Source organism: Cydia strobilella, chromosome 8 (genome assembly GCF_947568885.1).
Source record: "Cydia strobilella chromosome 8, ilCydStro3.1, whole genome shotgun sequence".
Classification (NCBI taxonomy): domain Eukaryota; kingdom Metazoa; phylum Arthropoda; class Insecta; order Lepidoptera; family Tortricidae; genus Cydia; species Cydia strobilella.
In genome coordinates this window covers 15628041-15650024 of record NC_086048.1, presented here as the reverse complement: position 1 = coordinate 15650024, position 21984 = coordinate 15628041, and the positions used below count along the sequence as shown (strand labels likewise).

At 35.3% G+C, this 21984-nt stretch overlaps 2 protein-coding genes across 2 annotated transcripts in view; one reads left to right on the top strand and one right to left on the bottom strand.

Annotated features, from left to right (window-relative positions):
- LOC134743779 (uncharacterized) overlaps nt 1–21984 on the bottom strand; it is a 198933-nt gene that overhangs the window by 20509 nt on the left and 156440 nt on the right. The window contains exon 3 of the mRNA XM_063677433.1: nt 1576–1653. Coding sequence (XP_063533503.1) covers nt 1576–1653 — 78 coding nt within the window. The remainder of the gene's footprint in view (nt 1–1575; nt 1654–21984) is intronic.
- The window catches only part of LOC134743744 (uncharacterized), a 467732-nt gene that overhangs the window by 364564 nt on the left and 81184 nt on the right, over nt 1–21984 (top strand). The window lies entirely within an intron of this gene.

The window sequence follows — 21984 nt, the reverse complement described above, 5'->3', positions numbered from 1 at the left end:
ACGGAACCCTTATAATTTTCGTTATGTTTGTCTCTCCCACTGACTGTTCGTATGTCACAGCCATTGTAAACATTGTAAAAGGTATATTTTAAATAAATTTGTAATTTAAAAATGTATTCTGAGAGCCGCTACTTAATTTTATGGAATTTAATAAAAATAGGTATATACTTTCAGAGGGGGCACTTTATACATGTTAAAAATACATGTAAAACTGAAAAAAATAACAGTAAAAATCAACGTGTGGTATATCATACCATACCTACTTGCCACCACTATTGCCTTGAAATTAATATCAACGTGCAAACAATGTATGAACTGAGAACAAGTATTACAGTATATCGATAAGTACCCTACTTCACATTCGTACTGTACTAATTACGCGGATTTACTCTGGCTTATGTTTTTTATTCTAGCCTTACGTGTGAAAAAGTACTTATGCATTTAAGTATACAAATTTTATTGCACGCAGCAATACGTTTTACTAAAAACAATGCAGTTTTATGTTGAGGTTTCAGAAGTCACTATAATAAAGTCGGATGAAGTTGAAATGAGAAATTAAAAGAACTTTCTGAAACAAAAGATCGACTTAAGGCCTGTGCACACCGGCTGCGTGTGCGTAAACGTGCACGTGTGCGTTGTAATATACAGATCATTATGAGAGACGGCACACCGCTTGCGTGACATGTGCGTGCACGGCTCCAACATTTTAGCGCACGCATACAGTATACACGTATACTGCGTGCAATTCAAGTAAGTTTGCTTTTTGATTTCCTAGAGTTTGGAGCTAAAGTTTGAAGTGCAGATTCAACTTGTAACTAGAACCCTTTTAGCTTGAAATTTTTGGTACTTAATTTGATTTCGTTCATTCTGTATTACCAATATTACCATACCGGGTTCTCTAAATTATTGCCGAAAAATCGTAAGATGAAAAAGTTGGTTCTGGAACTTCTGGACTTTGGTCGCAGTTAATCTAACACGCTCCTCCTCGTTTCGCTTGTTGTTGTAGCTGTATTTTGACTTTGTGAAAAAACTCGACGATATTATATTAATAAATAATTTCATTGCCCCATTGAATAATTTGCGAACTTTTATGTACCTATTGCAAGTGTAATATGACATCATAATATTCTACTTGACAATAATTCTACTAAGTAAAATGTTATTTTAATGAAAATTTACCGAATTAGGCAAGTGAAATTCGGACAGTAAAATTTCCGCGAAAAGGCAGAACACCCACCCTGCCATGTCATAAAAGGACATTTTGCAAGGCAAATTATGCGGGAAAATGTGAAGAGTTTTACCTGCAACTGTTTCACGTTGCGATAATAATGCAGCAACATTTCCATTAGATGGTCATGAGCATTTTGCGGTTGGGTTTGGGTAGCATGGTAGTTACAAAAATACGGGGTCCGCATAGACGAACCACTACACGTCTCAAAGGTTTAGATAATGGGTAAAATTTGTAACCCATTAACCCCTTGAGTGTACGTAGTTACGTCTACATAGGAAGGATATCTACTCGCACTCGTTTATTATAATGTTGGTAAATAGATTGAAATAGTTAATAGAACTTACTGGAAGCTCCCTCGTCCTTGACGTCCTGTACAATGCGGCGGACGCTCTGCGTGAACTTTCCCACTAGGTTGGTGCTTGCTGCAACAAAGAAAACAACGTATTATATACATTTTGCAGCCGCTCGTTGTTGCTCCCAATCTATTTCATTTTGAATTTTTTTCTCCCTCGAGTATATAATTATATGTAGCACACGGCGTTATTGGTGCAGAGTGCGACTGGGCATTTAAAACCAAGTCCGGCCTTGCAAGCCAGTATGACTGTCTTAATCAGAGAAAAGTAATCTTCGATGCGGTGTTCATTTTTCAGTACGGCGCAATCATCATTTTTTTCTGACAGTCCTAACTTTCCACAACACAAATCACCTTAGAAGCTTTTATCAGATTGCCAAGTCAAAAGAAGGAACGATATCAACGACATTTCACCAAAAGTGGCCCTAAGATAAATAATTTTTCTGCGATATGTACGTAAGGGAGTAGGCAAAACGAATCGAAACTCTGATAAATGAACATACAAAAAGCCGTGAAGAGTAGATACGTATTTACTTCATTGAGCTGTAGCAAGCTGTGGTACACTGAGCAAAAGAACATACATTTATATGGGCGAGCCACATCCCGAGTTTGTACACGATTGTGCACTCAAAGCAACTTGAGCTGGAAATGAAACGATAGAAGCCCGAAAGCTGAACGAGGGATTAACGAACTGTAAATGAAAGTCATAATGCGAAATCAGTAAAAAGGTTTCGGAAGATAGATCAAATAAAAGATTGAATGCTACAGACTTTAAGGATTCGATACATTTTACGTTGCGCGTTAAATTTATCAACCCTACCTACGCTACCTACTTCTTGGTAGGTTTTTTATTAACCTTATGTACCTAATCTTTGATGCTCTTATTCCATGATTTAAATTTGTTAGTGATTTTTATTATTGTATTTTCTTGTTTAAAATAACTCTGTAATATAAAATGAATAAAAAACATTTTTTTTCGAGCAATTTTACACAAGTTTAAATACTTTTTTCATAGAATTTCCGAAAACGCTATTAAACTTCAATAATATATATGAAATGGTTTGCGAAAAATTCAGGTCGTAAATCATGATATTGAGCATTGGAATTAAAAGTTAAAATATCTGCAAGCGTTTTCATCAACATTATATTACTTTTCCTTCAAAGATGTTTACCTCTAAAATGAGTGCCCGGACGAAGCGAAAGTAATGACAGTAAATTTGGCGTGATGCCTTTACGTGATTTATGGTTCCAATTGTGAAGTAAACCGCCGTCGTTCATCGATTGCGATGCTATTGTCAGAAATTTGCCCGTTTTGACACAGAATACGTAATATTTAGTATTATTTATTTAATCGTATGGCATATATACATTGAGGGCAATCAGAGTGTAGCCTTGAGGTTGCCAAGCCAAGCAACCAACTCAGGTGTCACGGTGCTCAGATCCTCAGCAGGCCCAGGGTATGAGTGGAGTGGGCAGCGTTTAAAAATATGTTCTGTGGTCTGCTCTTCCTCTCCGCATTCGCAAAGTGGGGAAGCCGTCCATCCCCATTTGTGTAATAGTATTTATCAGTTTTCATTAACTTGAAAAATTACGACATTAAATTTTTTTGTAGTAGTAAATAAGTGAGACACTTATTTACGTACAAAATAACTATATTATACTATATGAGGAGTGTCTTTTCAAAGGGGCTTATTTTTGTATGGTGTCCATAGAGAAATAAGCCCTTTTGAAAAGACTCTCCTTATATATACTTATAAATTTAGAGGAACGCAAAAAAAGGCTATACTGGATTACAGCACCTAAAGTAATTTCAAAATTTGTAATTACTTTTTTTTCCGTTCCTCTAAGTTTGTCCATGAGTGTAGTTCGTTTGTACGTATTTATACACGCTATATAAAACGAATTGCGTGGTAAAGTAACTGAAACCAACGACATCTCATAGCAGTCACAGCATACAGCGTTGCTAGCTGATATTGCTAAAATTTAATTCTACGGTTAATTACTTCATGTTTAATTACGTAAGTTAGTTAGTGCGATTACTGATGTATTTAAGCCGCGGCAATAAGCTACCTTTATTTTCTTTCTACATTAAAAATACTTATTCCAAATATAATAAATCTGTCCACATTGACAGGGTTTTTAGTTTTTCCAGTCTTGAAATGTTCTCACGAAGACTTCAATAACAACAAAGGTTAACTGAAAATCACATAACTATAAAAAGACCCCTAGTGTCTACGAAATAGATATCTTGTTCTCGCTCACGATCGCTATTAGAGGATATAAGCAGTCAATATTTACGATATCGAGCGATAAACCCTAGAACGAGCAAAGCGATAATGGAGTATATGTCCTGCTAACTCGCTTGCGATACACTTAGCGGCTAAGTGTATCGGATGATATCGCAAGCGAGTTCTTTCCCTATCTAGGCATAAACTTTCAGGCAAAGCTTTTTATGTGCAAAGGTTGCTGGCATTAGGTATTTAGTATCAGGAGCGCCTGGTTATCAGAAACTGTTTTTGGTAACCGGGTGAATAAAATAGTACTTTTTATACTAGGTAGGATGGTTGCTAACAAACGGCCTGCCTGCAAGTAAGCACTTACGTACGAATTTACAAGTGTGACAGAGAGGCAACACGTCGAATGTGGTTCGCGGTAGGCCCTCAGACATCGTAGCTCGCCTAGAAGTTACTTAGAATGTGACTATTACTTAAAACATTTAATTTTTCGAATACAAAATACGCCGCCTGCCGCTTCAGAAATGGAAAATAAAGGACAGTGAAAAATGTTGCTATGTCATTTCTTCTTTCTATACATAATTAGATACTTCAGGTCGAAGCCTTAAGGTTGACAGACGGTGTCGAAAAACAAAGTTGTCGTTTACCGTCTACCTACATAAAGCACGTAAGCATGGTGTCGCAGTTTAACGGACATATCACTACTAATCCTGTTGGACTATATAGAAGTTTTAGCTTGTGTTACACAATCTATTATTAATTAGCATTCTACTTTCGACAGCGTGATAATTCGATATGACGCTCATTTGCGGGAAATGTCAAATAACTAAAAACTTCATTTCTATATTTTATAAATTGTACTTTTAGTTACAAAAAATATCCTGGCGTAATTTTATTCGTGCCAGCCATAAATGTGTCATGACAATAAAAGTGTCTGTGCGTTGATAAAAGTTTAACATTTTATTTAAAAGAACAAAAACGTTTTGTGTTACTTAAGCCAAATTGAATTATACGTAATTATAGTTCTCTGATGTTGAAAATTGAATCCTTTTCAATTAATTTTTCAAAAGAGATTTTAATTCACGAGTTAAGTGATTCATTTAGCTCATAACGCTTACTATATTTTCCGAGCTCAGAAAATACTGCAAACTATTCACATTTCACGGATAACGTGTATTTGAGAAAATAAATCTAGATCGCCAGGGAATACGCTTTTATAAAACTTTATTTTATAAAACGATTGTGCGTCGGGCAGCCATTTGCTATTCTGTTTCAGCTTGGCCCAACTAGCGCGAGCAAATTGGAAAAGTTTGACAGGCGATCTGACGCGCGCTTAATCTGTATCCTTGTCGCGCCGTGTCGGTAAAATATGTGCGTCGATACACTTTAATTAGGCATCGATGTTCGGTGTATGCAGACATTTTAAAAGGCGTAAATAAATGCGCAATTTTATTTTCGGCAGGAAGATTTGACTCACCCTGAGTTTCATCGTTCTATTCTAGGGTTTCCGTTTTTGTACTGAATCTGCGGTGGCAACATGGTGGCATTTTTATCGCCTGTCACTATGCCTGTCACTTTCGCACTTACATACTTGTTAGAACGTGACAGGCATGGTGACAGGCGATAAAAATGCGACCGTGTTTAGCCCGCTGACTTTATCCCATGACGTTTAATTGTAGATTAGATGCGTTCTTATTCGTTTATGGAATAATCGGGCTTTTGTACAAAAACATTACCCATCGTTTCTGAAAAGTAGTAGTGTATAAATTAAAAAGCTTAAGAAGTGCCCTAATCTGTATGAACACGCACTTAAACACAACCTATATATGTATGTAGATTGAAGGCACTTAAAGTTTTTGAGCAATTGCTATTAGAGCGAAAGGCTTAGAAAACTAACGGCATTACTGTTGTTTGGAGTTCGTGCCTTTTTAATTCATTAACGTCGAGGATAATGGGCGAACTCAGCCCCGGCAGACTAATCGCAGAACACACGACTCCTTGTAGCATCGCGCGTCGCGGTACCGTTCTACCGTTGCATCTATGGACCAAAATGTTACAGTAGAATTGCGACAATCGCTATCAACCTTGACAGATTGAACGTTCAGATAAAGTTTAGATTGAGATAGCATACGGCAAGGATACAAGTGATCCGACACCAGAACAGAGACAAAGAAGCAATCCCCACACTATGCCATTTTTTCTCCTGTATCATGTTACGTTCGTGAAATAAATATTTTTTTAATACATATGACACCATAAGATTGTCAGCCGTTAGTTTACAATCTAACGTAGGCACAAATTAAATAATAGTACTACGTACAGAAGGCTCACTGTATAACAAAACCCAATTTTTAGGTAGGTATAGCAAACGGGCTTAAATGTTGCCGATCGGACATATTGTATATACTTATGCGTAGTCAGCATTTTTGTCGTTGTTCCTGCAACCAGCTGCGATGCATGTCAGTTTATAATTTAACTAGCGAGATTGTAAACGAACGTGTTTACAATTTTACGGTGACATACCTATATGATTTTTTTTTACAGTAAATAACGCATTTTATCATGAAAATTGACAGTGAGATCGCCCTTTACCCGCTGCTGCAAGCTGCAAAGTTGTACCAGCAACACTGCAGCAGAACCGTTGCTTTGTTTTGCCTAACCTAATCTAACCTAACAAAAGTCTTAAGTCTTTGGTATATCTTCCAATCTATTCACCAATCAATCTATATTTCACAAAAAAGAAATTGATCTTATAAAAAAACCGGCCAAGTGCGAGTCGGACTCGCGCACGAAGGGTTCCGTACCATTACGGAAAAAAACAGCAAAAAAATCACGTTTGTTGTATGGGAGCCCCATTTAAATATTTATATTATTCTGTTTTTAGTATTTGTTGTTATAGCGGCAACAGAAATACATCATCTGTGAAAATTTCAACTGTCTAGCTATCACGGTTCATGAGATACAGCCTGGTGACAGACGGACAGACGGACAGCGGAGTCTTAGTAATAGGGTCCCGTTATTACCCTTTGGGTACGGAACCCTAAAAACATATGAATCGAACTCACGGATGATGCATTTTTTGGATTTTTATTCATTCTGTATACGTAGTATAAAATAACCTACGAGTATTATGTGGCTCGGCGTCCCACCGTCCCGAGTGTTGCAACTAATGTGAGCAAATAATTTGTTTCAAGCTCCATGCTTCCGGTGCGATTAACTCACTAAGGCCCACTTGCACCAATCTACTAACCCGGTTTAACCTGGAGTTACCATGGTTACCAGTATAATTTGACACTGGGTTAACGGTTTAACCACTCCGGGTTAGTGGGATGGTGCAAGTGGGTCTAAGCCGGCTTTTTGTAAATAACGCATGCAGTTTGAATAATTATTCAACGTGTATAGATACAAAAACTAATGGAAAATTCTTGGATAATGAGGAAATGACGAGTTCTATCGTGCGTCGTGCATACAAAAAAGTACATGTGGCCGTACGAGACATATTTTGAAAATGTACCTTAACGACCTTTGGCCATACATTTATACTATTATTTTTAAAGCATTAGAAGAAGTCCACACAATTAAGCGTGAAGACTGTTATTGTTCACTTTATAAAATGGATATATTCATTTATATGCAATATGCATACGGTATACTAATGAAATAGTTCTAACTAGCAAGATTATATAACACACTAGCGACCCGCCCCCGCTTCTCTTCTCTTCTTAGTTCAACAAATTTACACAAAACCTTTACATATAAACCTTCCTCTTGAGTCACACTCTATCTATTAAAAAAACCGTATCTAAATCCGTTGCGTAGTTTTAAAGATATACATAGGGACAGATGGACGGACAGACAGCGGAAAGCGACTTTGTTTTATATTATGTAGTAATTTTTACTTTAAAATGTTACCGCATAATCATCCTGATTTAGAATTTAATGCTTACGTCCGCGGAATTTTTTTTAAAACTAGCCCACGCAAAAATCATTATTTTAAAATGTAGCATCAAATAGTATTTTTTCACAATTTTTGGGATACTTAAGAGTCCGCAGCAAGCTCGGCCGAATCTCACCTTCCCATTTAAACGGAGTTTCGTTCTCATTTTAAAACTACCTACCTACGTGTTGGGTTGTAATAAAATGATTGTAATAAAACTTTGCACATACAATGACAAGGTATATCTATGCCTGTAATTAGTTTCCAGCTTATAAAACAAACGAAATAGAGCAAAAACAAGTTTTGTATGAAAAACTTAAATTCGATGTACTTCTTCGATGTTCTTATTTTTTAAACTATGGTATCTGAAGCTACATAACCTAATTACTAGCATAGATATAAGGTACATATTATACCTATATCCTATTGTAAGTAGAAAGTTTCAGAGCAACCTAGCTAGTCGTTTTAAAACGAGAGCGTAACTACGTTTGTGTGGAGAACCGAGCTTGCTACGGACTCTTAACGAGACTATAGGTTCTCAAACACGAACATTTCACGGCTGTACTCCCCTTAACTTAATGCAGCAATTTCGAAAAAGTCCGGTTAGCGTGTGTTTGCAACCCATTATGAGTTTTCAGAGTAGGTAAGTACGTGAGCCGAATGAGAACAGCTCTACGAATTAAAATAATACCGTGCTGATTTTGCACTTAACTGTACTCTATCAGGATTTAATAGTTCATGCAAATTACTTACTTTTAAAATGGACAAGCTGTAAGGTGTAAAACATTTTTGATGATATTTTAAAACATTGCGATTAAATGAGGTCGCCAGCTGATATTTAAGTTTCAGTTCGTACCTAAATATTGTCACATAATATAGGATCACAATATTGGTTGAACAAAAAATACCTCGCTACGCGCTACGCGATAAAAATACGCGTAGTAACGTGCTAGTCAATAAGTACTAATGCTAACCCGTTATACTTACTTGCGTATTTTTTTGCATGCAGTTAATGTTCCACCCATTTAGGGTACGTAAAAAAAGTTTCCTTAGGATATAAAATATGACCAAATTAGTGCCTTTTCCGGGATTGCATCTCCTTCTACATATATATCTGCTTTTCCTTATATATATTGTCTGATGCTTCTCCATAGCTGACTGCAAACGAAGGCCTATTAACTTTATTAACAACAGCTGACGCGGTAACTAGCTAAAGAAAACTATACAGAAAATCAATTATAAATTGTGTTTGTGTTCAAGAAACTTAAACGCTAAAGTTAGAGAAACAAGTGAACAATCTGTTGCATTGTGTAGCGAGTAAAGGAATATACTCAAGAGAATGTCTCCAAGAACTTTAAATGCTGGAAAGTTAGTTACACTAAGTTGGTTAAAATGGGCATTGAGTTTTTGATGACGTTGGAGGTTGCTAGTCCCACTAGGGGGCAAAGTATGTAGTCTTAGTAAGACTATTCACAGTAGTCACGGGTTCATATAACAGCGGTTGTAATTCGAAAATCGCATTAAAAATGTAACAGACAGAATTAAACGTTTCATTATGATATAATATGATTTGGAATTAACAAAATATATTGTAAATAACTTATTTTTAAATAAATAGGTAGGATGATACTTTTGATACAACAGTCTATCTGGTAAAATCATAACGTGTAACGCCGTCGGACTTAACATCATAAAGCATTTATTTTTAACGCATGATAACCGTAGTTTCATACATAGCCCAATGTGCTTCAATAGTCGATGGGTATTGAACGGGAAAAATGCATTTTGTTTTGTTGAAAAAAATAGGTATTCTATGCGAGTAAATAACGATACTTTTTAGGTGAAATAAAGTGGATTGTTTCGTTCCAGGATTTTTACCTTCCGCAATTTTCGTTTACGCAAACATAAAGTTTTATGTGTTTTTTATGCCAACGATTGTGGGCTCTTTTCCCAATCGGTTTTATACCTCGCCTTTGGCGGATTTTAGTTTATTACAAAAAATGTTCTCTTGGGAGAGAAATTAGGTATATCATATACCTTAGCAAGGCATCTAACTAGTATGTCCGAATAGTTATAACTATGTATGTTAACAACCAGCAACTATATTTGTGTGTCATGTTAAAAATTCTACTTCGTTGTGTTAAAATCCCTCAACTCGATGGAGACGCATGGCCCAAGGCATACAAATATGTATACATACAAGCATAGAAAAAACGAAGCCTTATTTTATTATTTAAGTTTCATGTATTAGTTGAATTGTTAATCAATTAAATATGTTTACTTTTTTTTCCCTGTTAATTTTACGCATTCCAGGGGGTTTATCCTTGTTTTGCAGAAGATTGTTTCATAGAATGTAATGTTTCGCAGAATTTTCATTTCATAGAAAACATATTTTTTCACAAAGGGTCGCAGTTCCAAGTTCCAACCTAACCTAAATTACTTTTATGTTAGACCTAATGGGGTAATGGGTTCTACACAATGACTTTTTAGCTGTACCTAAAAAGTTAACGGTTTTCAAAGAAAAAAAGTTTCTATGAAATAAAAGTTCTGCGAAACATTACATTCTATGAAACAATTGTCGATGAAAGAAGAGGTCACCATTCCAAGGAATCCTGCATAAATGTCTCAGGCCAGTAATTCCAATCACGGTCAAATGTCCCCGCAGTACTTTGCTTTAAAATTTAAATCTTCAAACAGCCTCCGTGCCGGTCGATAGCGAGTCACCAGAACTATTTGCACAGACAACTGAGGAAATGGAATTTCTTACCGCGACTCTGAACTCAGCTATGAATATGTGTTGGGTGCAGGATTGTAAGGCGTATTGCATTCGTAGTCAATAGGAGTTATAATTAATAAATAAAATAGGTTTTAAGATTTGGCGCAGTGGTTATAATTCTAACTAATAAACGTTATGGTGACGACATATTTAAATAACTTTTTAAATGAATTTTAGCTCTTACTTAAATAGTAGTTTTTCAAACTATTTAACTTAAATAAAGTTACAAGGTTTGTATGCAGTCAATTTCCCACCGTAGCCAAGCGGTGTATTGTATCAAGTAGAAAATGGGGGTCGAATATAACTAAGTCCACACACATAAACTTGCGACATTGCATAGCCATTTCGGCATTTGACGACCGGTCTGGCCTAGTGGGTAGTGACACTAGTGACCCTGCCTGCGAAGCCGATGGTACTGGGTTCGAATCCCGGTAAGGGCATTTTTTTGTGTGACAGAAATTTGTTCCTGAGTCATGATTGTTTTCTATGTATATAAGTGTGTATTTATCTATATAAGTATGTTTATATCGTCGCCTAGTACCTATAGTACAAGCTATGCTTAGTTTGGGGCTAGGTCGATCTGTGTAAGATGTCCCCAATATTTATTTATTTATTTATATTTATTAAGCTGATCTACATGCAATAGAACTACATGTATTAACACATAACAATTAATAAGAGTAAACAAAAATAAATAAATAAGCAGATCATATTAGCATTAGACTTATCACGAGTAACAACAAATTGATCATGATTAAAACTGTTTAAAATAAAATTTTGTATAACTATTTAGTAACTAATTTTTATTCCAAGATGCCGGTTTGTAAACAAAGAAGTAACTATCTATTTCAAATACAACATAGTTTGCATAACTAACTATTAAGGGCAGACAAACTTCGTAAAATCCTATCCGTAACTTTTTGACCTATAACCTTCAACAAAATACAACCAGTTGTTCAATGTTTTTTGGTAGAGTCGACGTCAAATAAATATTATTATGTTTACATTTTTCACCTTCTTACAAAGGAGTAAGGAGTAAGGACTGTACCCGAATACCTAACATTCTATTTAAGTCTAATGTACCTCACGGCAAATGACCTATGATTGCTATGATTAAATATTTACAGAATTCGTGATCGCGATAGTATTTCGAGAGCAATGTTTCTAACAGCCTCTCGTGTAATATTCGCGCCATCAGGGTACGTATTCAGAACTTTATCCATTCTTCGAGCGTCTCTTAAGTTAAAGTTTTAAAGAGTTTAAAATTATAAATAAACGTGTTGCAGGTAAATACAAATGACAGTTTCGGACATTTTGTACAACTTCCATGCCACACACTCCTTACCCCTTCTCATACTTATCTCACTACTTGAATGGTATTGTTAATGAAAGAACTGAAAGAGGTTTCAGAATATATTCGAGTATTGCGCTCGCTTCAGGCTCATTTACAAGTTTATTTTGAGCGTATATATTGATATCAAATTTGCATGATAGGTACTTAATGTTTCTGAATTATTTCCCATACAAAAGTTATTACGGTCTAACTTTACTATATATTGTGAATATTATAACAAGCTCCTTAAGTTCTAAGTACTTACCACCTAATCTCTGCTTAGTAAATCATTGTAAAGGATTTACCATAAAAATGACAAGAGGTACCTAATTAAAAAGGGTCACAACATATAAAATTATGGCTTATTATTACCCGGGCAACTAAAATATTAAACAGGAACTTTCATTGGGCATATAATAACATAATTTGGCCGTGCATTAATTTCTTAGAGACTAAAAATTTATATTAGCACCAAATACAAGCAACATATTATTAAAAAAATTGGCATCTAATTCAAGCCACAAAGAATAATAATTGGGGTCTTGAAATGATAGTTTGGCGACTAAATAATAAATAAATAAATAAATAAATTGGCATCTATTATTTGTAAAGCGTATGATATTTTAATATATTTTGTTGGCATATAGTTGTTTACACCTAGCACATCGTTTAAGGTAGTATTTAAATTGCCGAAGCAGCTAAATTTAATGAGTATTGGTTTATTCTTTGTAATTCCATTACGAAAGGTAAGTATAAGTATATTTTAGTTGGGTTTAATACATTTCATAATCAGTATGTAAATTTATTAGCAATACGAGTATGAACGAAACAAGTGCATCAAGTAATTTTAATTTACAATATATTTACGATTAAAAGTAAAAAGCTAAGACTACTAGGTATGTAAGTGATTTAGGAATCAAATCCTATTCGATTCAGTTTATTTTCGGCATTAATAAACCTAAAAAAAATTGCTGGCTGGAGCTGGTTGCATTAATCCGTTGTTAATTACTGAGTGGTGTAGTGCTATTTTCATATATCGTAGCCAGATCATAAAATTTGAATTTGAAATGCCATTTTAGAATTGATTACTTCATTATATGGTTAGGTTTGACTTTTTCATGATCGTCATTTCATGAAATAAATAAAAATAACTAAAAATGTTATTTATTTAGGTATCAACCCATTACATTAAAATAATAATAATTATAAACAAGTTTGGGAACAAATCAAATTATTTTTTTTATTAAATATTTTGATTTGTGTTTTTTTTAAGTAGTCACACTACTATATGTGGCGGGGTGGCCTAGGGGTTCATGGCGTTAGCCGCGATAGCTAAAGACGCCGGTTCGAATCCGGCCTTCACCACTGGAGGCGGAGGGCTTCGTCACTTTTTCTTTAATATATGACATCTATTACAGTTTTTAATAATAATTATAATTTGTACAGTGCAGTCAGCTGCAGAGAAAAGGTACCCCACGTCCATACCAATTTACAGAACTTTGTATGCAGGGGGGGTGCCTTTTCTCTGCAGCTGACTACATGCTATTTATATTTAATTTAACTATTCTAAACTAAACTAAAATTAAATAAGCTATAACACTAATTAAATAGTTGCAGCGGAAGCCTTGCTCATACAGTAGCAGGTTGCGTACACTACGTTAACCATGCTGTGAAAAGATTGCCACATCATGAAATTATCAATTCTCAGATCTGGCCACGACACTTACATTAATTTACTTTTTTACTGGGGTTAACAATGGTTATCTTGGCTACACCCTAAGATCAAGTCTCAAGAATCTGACCCTTTGTTCAATGTCAGGTCCAACTTTATAATTTTAATCAAATCACGTCCTACAAGATTGCCAACGCCATAAATTTTAGACAGTGCTAATGACCCCCTTTTTCGGTTATTAATTTTAATTTTCGTTTCGAATGCTTATTTTACCATAGTAAAAGAACCATAAGGTACACCTTATGTTTCTTATACTGTGGATAGTCTCTTTCATATTTCGACCACTCTCTATCACATCTTACGGTTACCCTAGGTGCATTAACGCGTATTTCTATAATTTTACTATCTACAAACTTTAAACCGTTAATTACATACTTTAATTGTGAATTTAGATTAATAAAGTTACTCGAACCATGTAAAAACCTGTTATCGCGTTTTCCACACCATCCATAAAAAATATTGAGACTGTTGAAAAGGAATAGTAAATTATTAACCAAGGGATGAAAATGATGCCTTTCACTCGAGTTAAACACTACTCTTCATTCTGAATACAAGGAAACTAAAATACATGTTGTTTTAACATGACCAAGTATAATTTGTAAATCGTTTATTTATCGAAACCGCGAGCGGGGGCTAGTTATGTACTTATTTATATTTAAAACATTGCACTCGAACGGGGTTACTACAGTGGGACCTCAATTTGTTCGGGGCTGGGCTGCTGCGTGCTGTTGGTCTGATAGCGGCGCTCATTTCGCGCGCTTAGCGCACTATCAGCGAATTTATCTACACCCCATACTCGCACCGACATTTATTCTTGTACGTTAGTTTTTCTTAACGATAATTTTGCGGTATAAGTGGTAAGCGGGGGCTAGTGAAGTATACTCGTATATAATTCAGCGCACTTGAAAAGGGGTTACTAAACTGGAACCTCAATTTGTTTGGCGCCGCTGTTGGTCTGATAGTGGCGCTCATTTCGCGCGCTAAGCGCCCTATCGGCGGACCACGCCGTCTCGACTATTTATCTACACCCCACACTTGCGCCGATGTCTTGTACGTTAGATTTTATTTACTTTTAAGAAATTGGATGGACACATTACACTACTGCATTATTTTTTGTTTGTAAGATATTATTATGGTCAATTACACACTGGTTGAAGACTGCGCTGTATAAAGTTGATTCGTGTTATGATAAGTAAATAAAATTACTTATACTAGCCCACCCATTACCAGTCCGCTGGACGATATCGACCTGTCAGTTGTTCCGCACTGTCAAATTTTTGTTCTAACTGACAGGCTAGTCCGAACCGACATTGGCAAATTCACCCCGTGCAAAATTGCGGAAAGTAAAAGCCAGATAGGATAAAAAAAAAACAGGCTAGTCCGGCGGACTGGTAATAGGTGGCCCCTTTAGTCCCAAAACAAAGGTTCCTTGTACTAGAAAATTACCGCGCAGCTTCTACCAACCGCCTGAGAAGAGTGGTGGACCGTATGTGTATACAAAAAAAGCATTCAACCTGTGTATTATCAAGATAAGGTTTAAAATGTTAAAATGCCGCTGCTGGTTTCCAGATTCAAACTAAAGCAGTCTCATTAACCAAAAACCACTTCAATTACTGGTTATCTTCGTTAAATTTGATTTGACGTGCAACACAGTTAGATATTGAAATCGAACTAAATAAATATAACTGACGCAAACTTTAGTTATAACTACTACCTAAGTAATTAAAGTTGTTAACTTGAACCCTCAATTCCGTTACGTAATTGGGTCTCCTAATCCCTGTTTATCCGACTGCTGTCGGAAAGAGGGTGATGCTTTATATTTTTCATTACTGGAGGGCGACGAAGGTTTACGAGCAAAGTTTAATGCCGCGATACGACCAAAGTAAATACAGAGAAGTAGGTACTTCATATACGTTTTTTAAAGCCCTGGTAGCCTAGCGGTAAGAGCGTGCGACTTTTAATCCGGAGGTGGCGGGTTCAAATCCCGGCTCGTACCAATGAGTTTTTCGAAACTTACGTGCGATATATCCATACTAATATTATAAATGCGAAAGTCTGTCTGTCTGTCTGTCTGTCTGTGTGTTCTCTCTTCACGTTTAAACCGCTGAATCGATTTAGATGAAATTTGGCATAGAGATAGGTTGAGTCCCTGAGAAGGACATAGGATAGTTTTTATCCCGAAAATCATCCCTTAAGAAAGTAAAAAGCGGGGTGGAATTGAGATAATTAATGAAGTGTCTGCTAATTTGTGTGCATAATATGCTCAAATTGAATAATTGATATAAGATTTTCTCCAGGCGCTATTCTTACTCTAGCTGGGGTTACTAAGTCCACGCAGACGAAGTCGCGGGCAAAAGCTAGTCATTTGATATTTGCCAGTCACTTTTCGGTAAAGGAAAACATCGTGAGAAAACAGGTCTAATCCCCAATAAGGCCTAGTTTACCCTTTGGGTTGGAAGGTCAGATGGGAGTCGCTTTCGTAAAAACTTGTGCCTACGCCGTTCATGGGATTAGTTGCCAAGCGGACCCCAGGCTCCCATGTGGCAAATGCCGGGTTAACGCAAGAAAGATGATGATGAATGATGACATACATTTATTTTTAACAAAGTGTAAATAAATTTAACGAGATGTAAGCGTAAACACTTTAAAGGAGCGTAAAGTTTAGATTTCATATACATTTTATGTATAGAGTTTATAGCGTTCATAGCTCTCGTCGAAAGGCATGTTAAGCCGTTGATCCCGGTTGATGCCTATTACGAGTACAACAAACATAATCTTGAAGGATGTTAAATGACTTAAAGACCTGCAATGCGTAGTTTACAGAGTTAGGTTAGGTTATATGTGTACCAAGTCTTAGAAAATTCTTACTAGTGAATATAGTACCAGAAAAGAGTTAAAGAAATGTTAGCACGAGGAAATGTCGACGAAAATCCGTGCTTGCATTACCAAGTACAAGTACTTACCTACTTAAAACTTTGAGAGAGTTACAACTGTTGGTATGAAGCTTGGGGTTCGTGTTATTTAAAGTTTCAAACAGTTTATACAAAATTATAGATTTCCACGACATTAAAGCAGGTACCTACTAAGTATTTTGTAAACCTTGACATGACATCGCCACATTTTCCAAAACTTCCACGGGATATTATAGTTCAAAAAGGGGCGATATTTTAATTATTATTACAAATTTACTAAATCATACCCATACAGTTCCAGTAACTACCTACAATGTAAGAAATAATATCATTACTAGAAACGATGACAATCTTATCAAATCGTACCCACGCCCAACTGATTCACAAATGATTTCGCACATGCATTGAAAACACCTGACTAATCCCATGAATTCACAAGTCATTCAGGTTTAATGCATGTCGATGACTAATCAGGTTAAAAATGTGTACCCCTGTCACTGTACAAATGGATTCTTTGAAGTATCAAAAGATCTTGAAGATATATAAGGAAACTAATTAGCATACAATGGTCATGAGCTTGATGATGTCATGATATCAATAAAGCTTGATTGATTTTAAATTCCATTACCGAACGAATTTAAACTACGTATATGTATTATTTTCTAGTATAAAAAATAATTTTATGAATAACAAGGTTAATTTGGATTTTATTTATGAGACTTCTATTCAGTATATAATTATTTATATAATACTAACATTAGTTGACATTCGGATGACGATTACAGCAGCATTTCTGTTGCAGCGAGCGTAGACGTGGGAGAGGTTACTGTCAATGACGGTCTAAAAGTTCTAATCGCTGCAGTAATGCAGCAAAGACAACGCGTTTTTTAGGAAATTGGCAGTGACATCGCCCGCGTCAATACTGCAGCAACATTACTGCAATAATCTTTGTCCGAATGTCACCTTAACAATAAACATTTAGCCATAATAGGTATCGCCATATCGGAGACGTTGGTCGGAAATTCGCTATGAATAGCCGCTTTTATAAGAAGTAAAACATGGCTACAAGAAAACTTCATCGCATTATTATGAAAAAAAAAAAACCATTAATAATGAGGTCATGAGTATTTCCCATTGATGCAACATCTATAGTGTCTGCTGTAACCTCACCCGAGTTACCTAAATATGCACCTAGCCATGATGAAATAGGGTCAAAAATTGAATGGATATTTTAAAATGCATTTAACAGAAATCCTCAGCGTCGGAGAGGTCTCACGGTCTTGCGTGATCAAATGACACGAAGCGCTCTTATTAACTGAACCGTCTAGGATAGATGAGAAGATACGTATTGGTTAAATTTAGAATTTGCAATTACGAGATGTATTAAGTTCATCCGGGCGCGTAGTGCAAAAAGTAAGTTTCGTAGGTTTTTTTTTATTCTTATTTTTTATAGGGGCTTCCGTACACTCCTGGTGACGATGCCAGCCTCATAGGAGAGTTCACTTGTGTAACTAAAGTTTCGTAGTAGACATTTTTTAAAACCTATAGACGTTCGAGAATGATTTCAATTCTCAGGTCTACCTTATGTATGAATGATGAAACAACAAATAAAGATGGGTACTGAAGTATTAATAGATATACGTTAAATAAGTATTAATTATAAAATTTATATTAAAGATTTTGAAAACCGCAGTCAGGCAGTTTTCTAGTAGGCAAATTTGCCATTGCAAAATAAGGCTAAAACTTGTAGGTAAATAAGAAAATATCCAACAAGAAAGATAATAAATAAAAAAATATTCAGCCATCAATCAAAAGCCGTCGTGAAGCAATATTTAAAACGTATCTGTTTTGCAAAGTGGGTGGCAAGAAAGTTAAAAAGTGTTGCCAGCCGCTTTTATATTATAATAAGCCAAAGCTGCTGTAGAAAACTGTACTAATTCAGTTGACTTCTTAATGTTTTTACACACTTTTATTACCTTTACTGCGTATATTTTTATATTTATATGTGTGCTTCAAAACTTCATAGTACTTATCTGATTCAGTTGAAGTTTAGATTACTTCCGTTATTCTGACAATAATGAAATAATAATATATGCTAACATGGAGCTGATCTGTTGATGCAGTCGGAGGGTAACCAAGGGATTTCCTCGAGGGAAAAACACAAACACGTAGTTTAGGCTCATTAGAAAGGTCTCGAGTAGTAGATAGACTGCAAATGAGATGATTTAGTCATACAGTCAGCAATATAGTGTCATAAATTTTTTTTACAGTTGATTGATTGATTGAACTTAGTAACTTGTTACTTAATACTTTAAGTACCGTATCGATTATTATAAATATCGATAAAACCTGGTCTAACGGTTGACGTTTATTATTTTGTATTACATATTCTGAGGTTATTTTTAAGCCATACCTGACATAAGGGGTTACTTTTTTAAAGGGGTTACTTTTTTATGATGCTTTCAATATCGTCTAGCAAATATATTTCGGACAAGCCTATCGACCTTCATTTAAAGCTATTTCACTGAAAAAAAGGCTAAGCAAAGTTGTATTTATAATAAACGATACAGTCTTCAGAAACGAGGATAAGTCCTTATGTAGAATATCGACTTAATCCATATTTCAGTGCAAAACTTTATAGTTTCGGTGAAGACGAAGATGTGCAAAATAATATAAAAGAACTGAATAAATAGGAAGGACCAAATGACGTTCTAAACATAATATAGGCCTTTGCTACTTCGTTAAATGCATCTATTTCGTTTATTTAATGAAAATACAGGGTTAAAATTAGCCAATACTTAATTACACGGGGCGGGTTCGGTCCTGCCACTCGGCTAACTCGGCTTGGTGTTTGCTAGAAAACGGCTGCTCAGTGCTACATTACAAATTTCATATACTAGTGCACAGTCTAATTTAGTGGTGTGTCGATTCCGCGAATATTTCTCAAGGGAAAAACATTTTAGAATCGGAAAACTTGTGTAAAATTGTACGGCGAACAATTTTCCTGTGCCCAACGCTGCAAATATTTTTTTATAAATTAAATTTACGCCAATTCGGAGCGTCAATTTGTGATACTAATAAATGGTTTGACATGACTTCATAAAGTTAAATATTCCGAGTGCAGCACATCACTAATTGCACTACAGTCTAACCGGCCATTGGCCTGGAAAACTTGTTGCAGTGCGAATACTCCGACGCAGCTAATGTTTTTTATAAATTGGACTGCGCACCGAATTCGCATCACTAAACCGAGCAAGTGTACTCGTAACTCTCTACCTGTGACTCACCACTTGCGCTGATTGGAGTCCACAGGGCTGGTATCAGTTGGGGTTTTGATTAATATTTAATTTAACAACTGCACAATACAGATGTGAAAGTTATTAAAAAACTTCCATAAGTCGGAACAGTTCTTGAAAATTTCCGAAAAATTTCACATGAAATAAAGAATTTCCATTTTGGAAATGGAAAATGTACTTCCCCATACAAAAATATGATAACTTTCCGATATTATTCTATATGGAAATTTTGCAAATTTAGAATCTTTTCGACGACATACCTGTAGCACTGTTGGTATACTGCCACTACTAAACACTAACTTTTGTAGACATAACAAACCAGCAAATTATCGAAGCAAAGAAAAATAAGACACGCTAGGTAAATTGATTAAAGATAGACCTCAAAGTTTTGCTAATTTATGGGCTTTGCTTTTAGACGGCTAAATTGTTTAGCTTACAGTCCACGAGTAAATTACTTGGAAACAATGTCAAAACTTTTTCTATTTAATTAAAACATTAGCAGTCTTAGAAGTCTCGATAAGAAGAAATCTAAATATACACGGTTTAAACTAGGTATTAAAACAGCAAAACTAAACGCCCCATAAATTTATTCTAGTATATTTATTTTATTAAGTATTTTAAGTTTAGTATGTAGGGGTGCATAGGCATTGAAATAATAGGCTACAATTTATAGCAACTTGGATTTTGGAGGATTACTAGAATAAAAGGAAGAACCTTTGATTTATATGAATTTGATGATATACTGTAGCGGCAAAAAATCTTCTATATTAGACTTTATATCTTCTTTCTATATTAGACTTTATATTATGTAAACAATAATTGTATTATTATAACGACCGTATATTCTTACGGCCCACTTACTGCACGTGGTAATATAGGCGGCCACGTTAGCACAATGCGGGTTGGGGACTTCACACACAGCAATAATGGATTTTATAATTATTGAAATTATTATTTAAAAACACTCAAAAGCGAAACTTACCAACAATAAAACCTAGATGGATCGATTTTTTTCCATCGTAAGCCTCCGGTTTAAAATTTAAATGGTATCATTACTTTACATTTTAATACCCACCGGGGTACTTACCGCGAAAACTCGGACAAACTAATTATTTTTAAAATGTACCCTAGTTTGGTAGAATTGTCGTTTTTATGTGCTTCTATATTGTAAATTTCATCGAAATCGCTAGAGCAGTTTTTGAGACATTACCAAAAATTTTACGCAAATGTACCTGAAAAAATATGATAGATTATTTGCCGCTACTGTAAATAAGTACCTACACAAAGAAGAAAGTCGACGCAACCCAACAAGTATGCCAATATCGCTATATGATTCCCGTTTTACGTTTCATTTTTATTTCAATCCCAATATTTATAATAAGGTCAAAAGGATAATAAAAATAAAATTTGAGACATAAATGAAATTAAATCTTATTTACTAAATAACTTAATCTAACCCGATCTTAAAATGTTAGATAATGCGAGCCCCGACATATTTGTACAGAGTTTGTAGCATAAAATTACAGAAAGCTTCGTCTAACTCTATCCTAAAAACGACAAAATCAAGCAAAACACTGTTGTCCTTAAATTTTTCTAAATAGAATTCATTAGTATTCAAATAAAAGACAATATACACTAATCATTGAACAAATCAAACGGCCGTCTCGAACTAACCATGACCGTGGCCTCCGGCTTCATTTACCAATTTCTACACTAAAATGAAGCAAATTGAATTCATTTGCATTCAATTTTAAACCTCACGTACTAGGAATAAAGTAGAAAAGCTATTTTACTAAATAAATATAGTCGGTCGTTTTTCATTCGTTTAAAGCTTCTGTTTTTGTTTCACGTTCATTGTACCCACTTCCTAGCAAGCTATGACATCACATTAGTTGTGCCAAGTTACATGTTCCGGCCAGCGAGTATTGAACTAATGTTGCTGCGCTCTGGACTTTACCGTTCGTTTAGAGGCTTTACTCGATGGTAAAAATACGTTTTTCAGTGCCGTATTTTGTTGAGAAGATCCTTGCTCAGTTGAGTATACTTCAAATATGTTGTCGAGATCGACAGCTGAGAGTCTGTCACCAGGCTGTATCTCATGAACCGTGATAGCTATTTAGACAGTTGAAATTTTCACAGATTATGTATTTCTGTTGCCGCTATAACAAAAAATACTAAAAA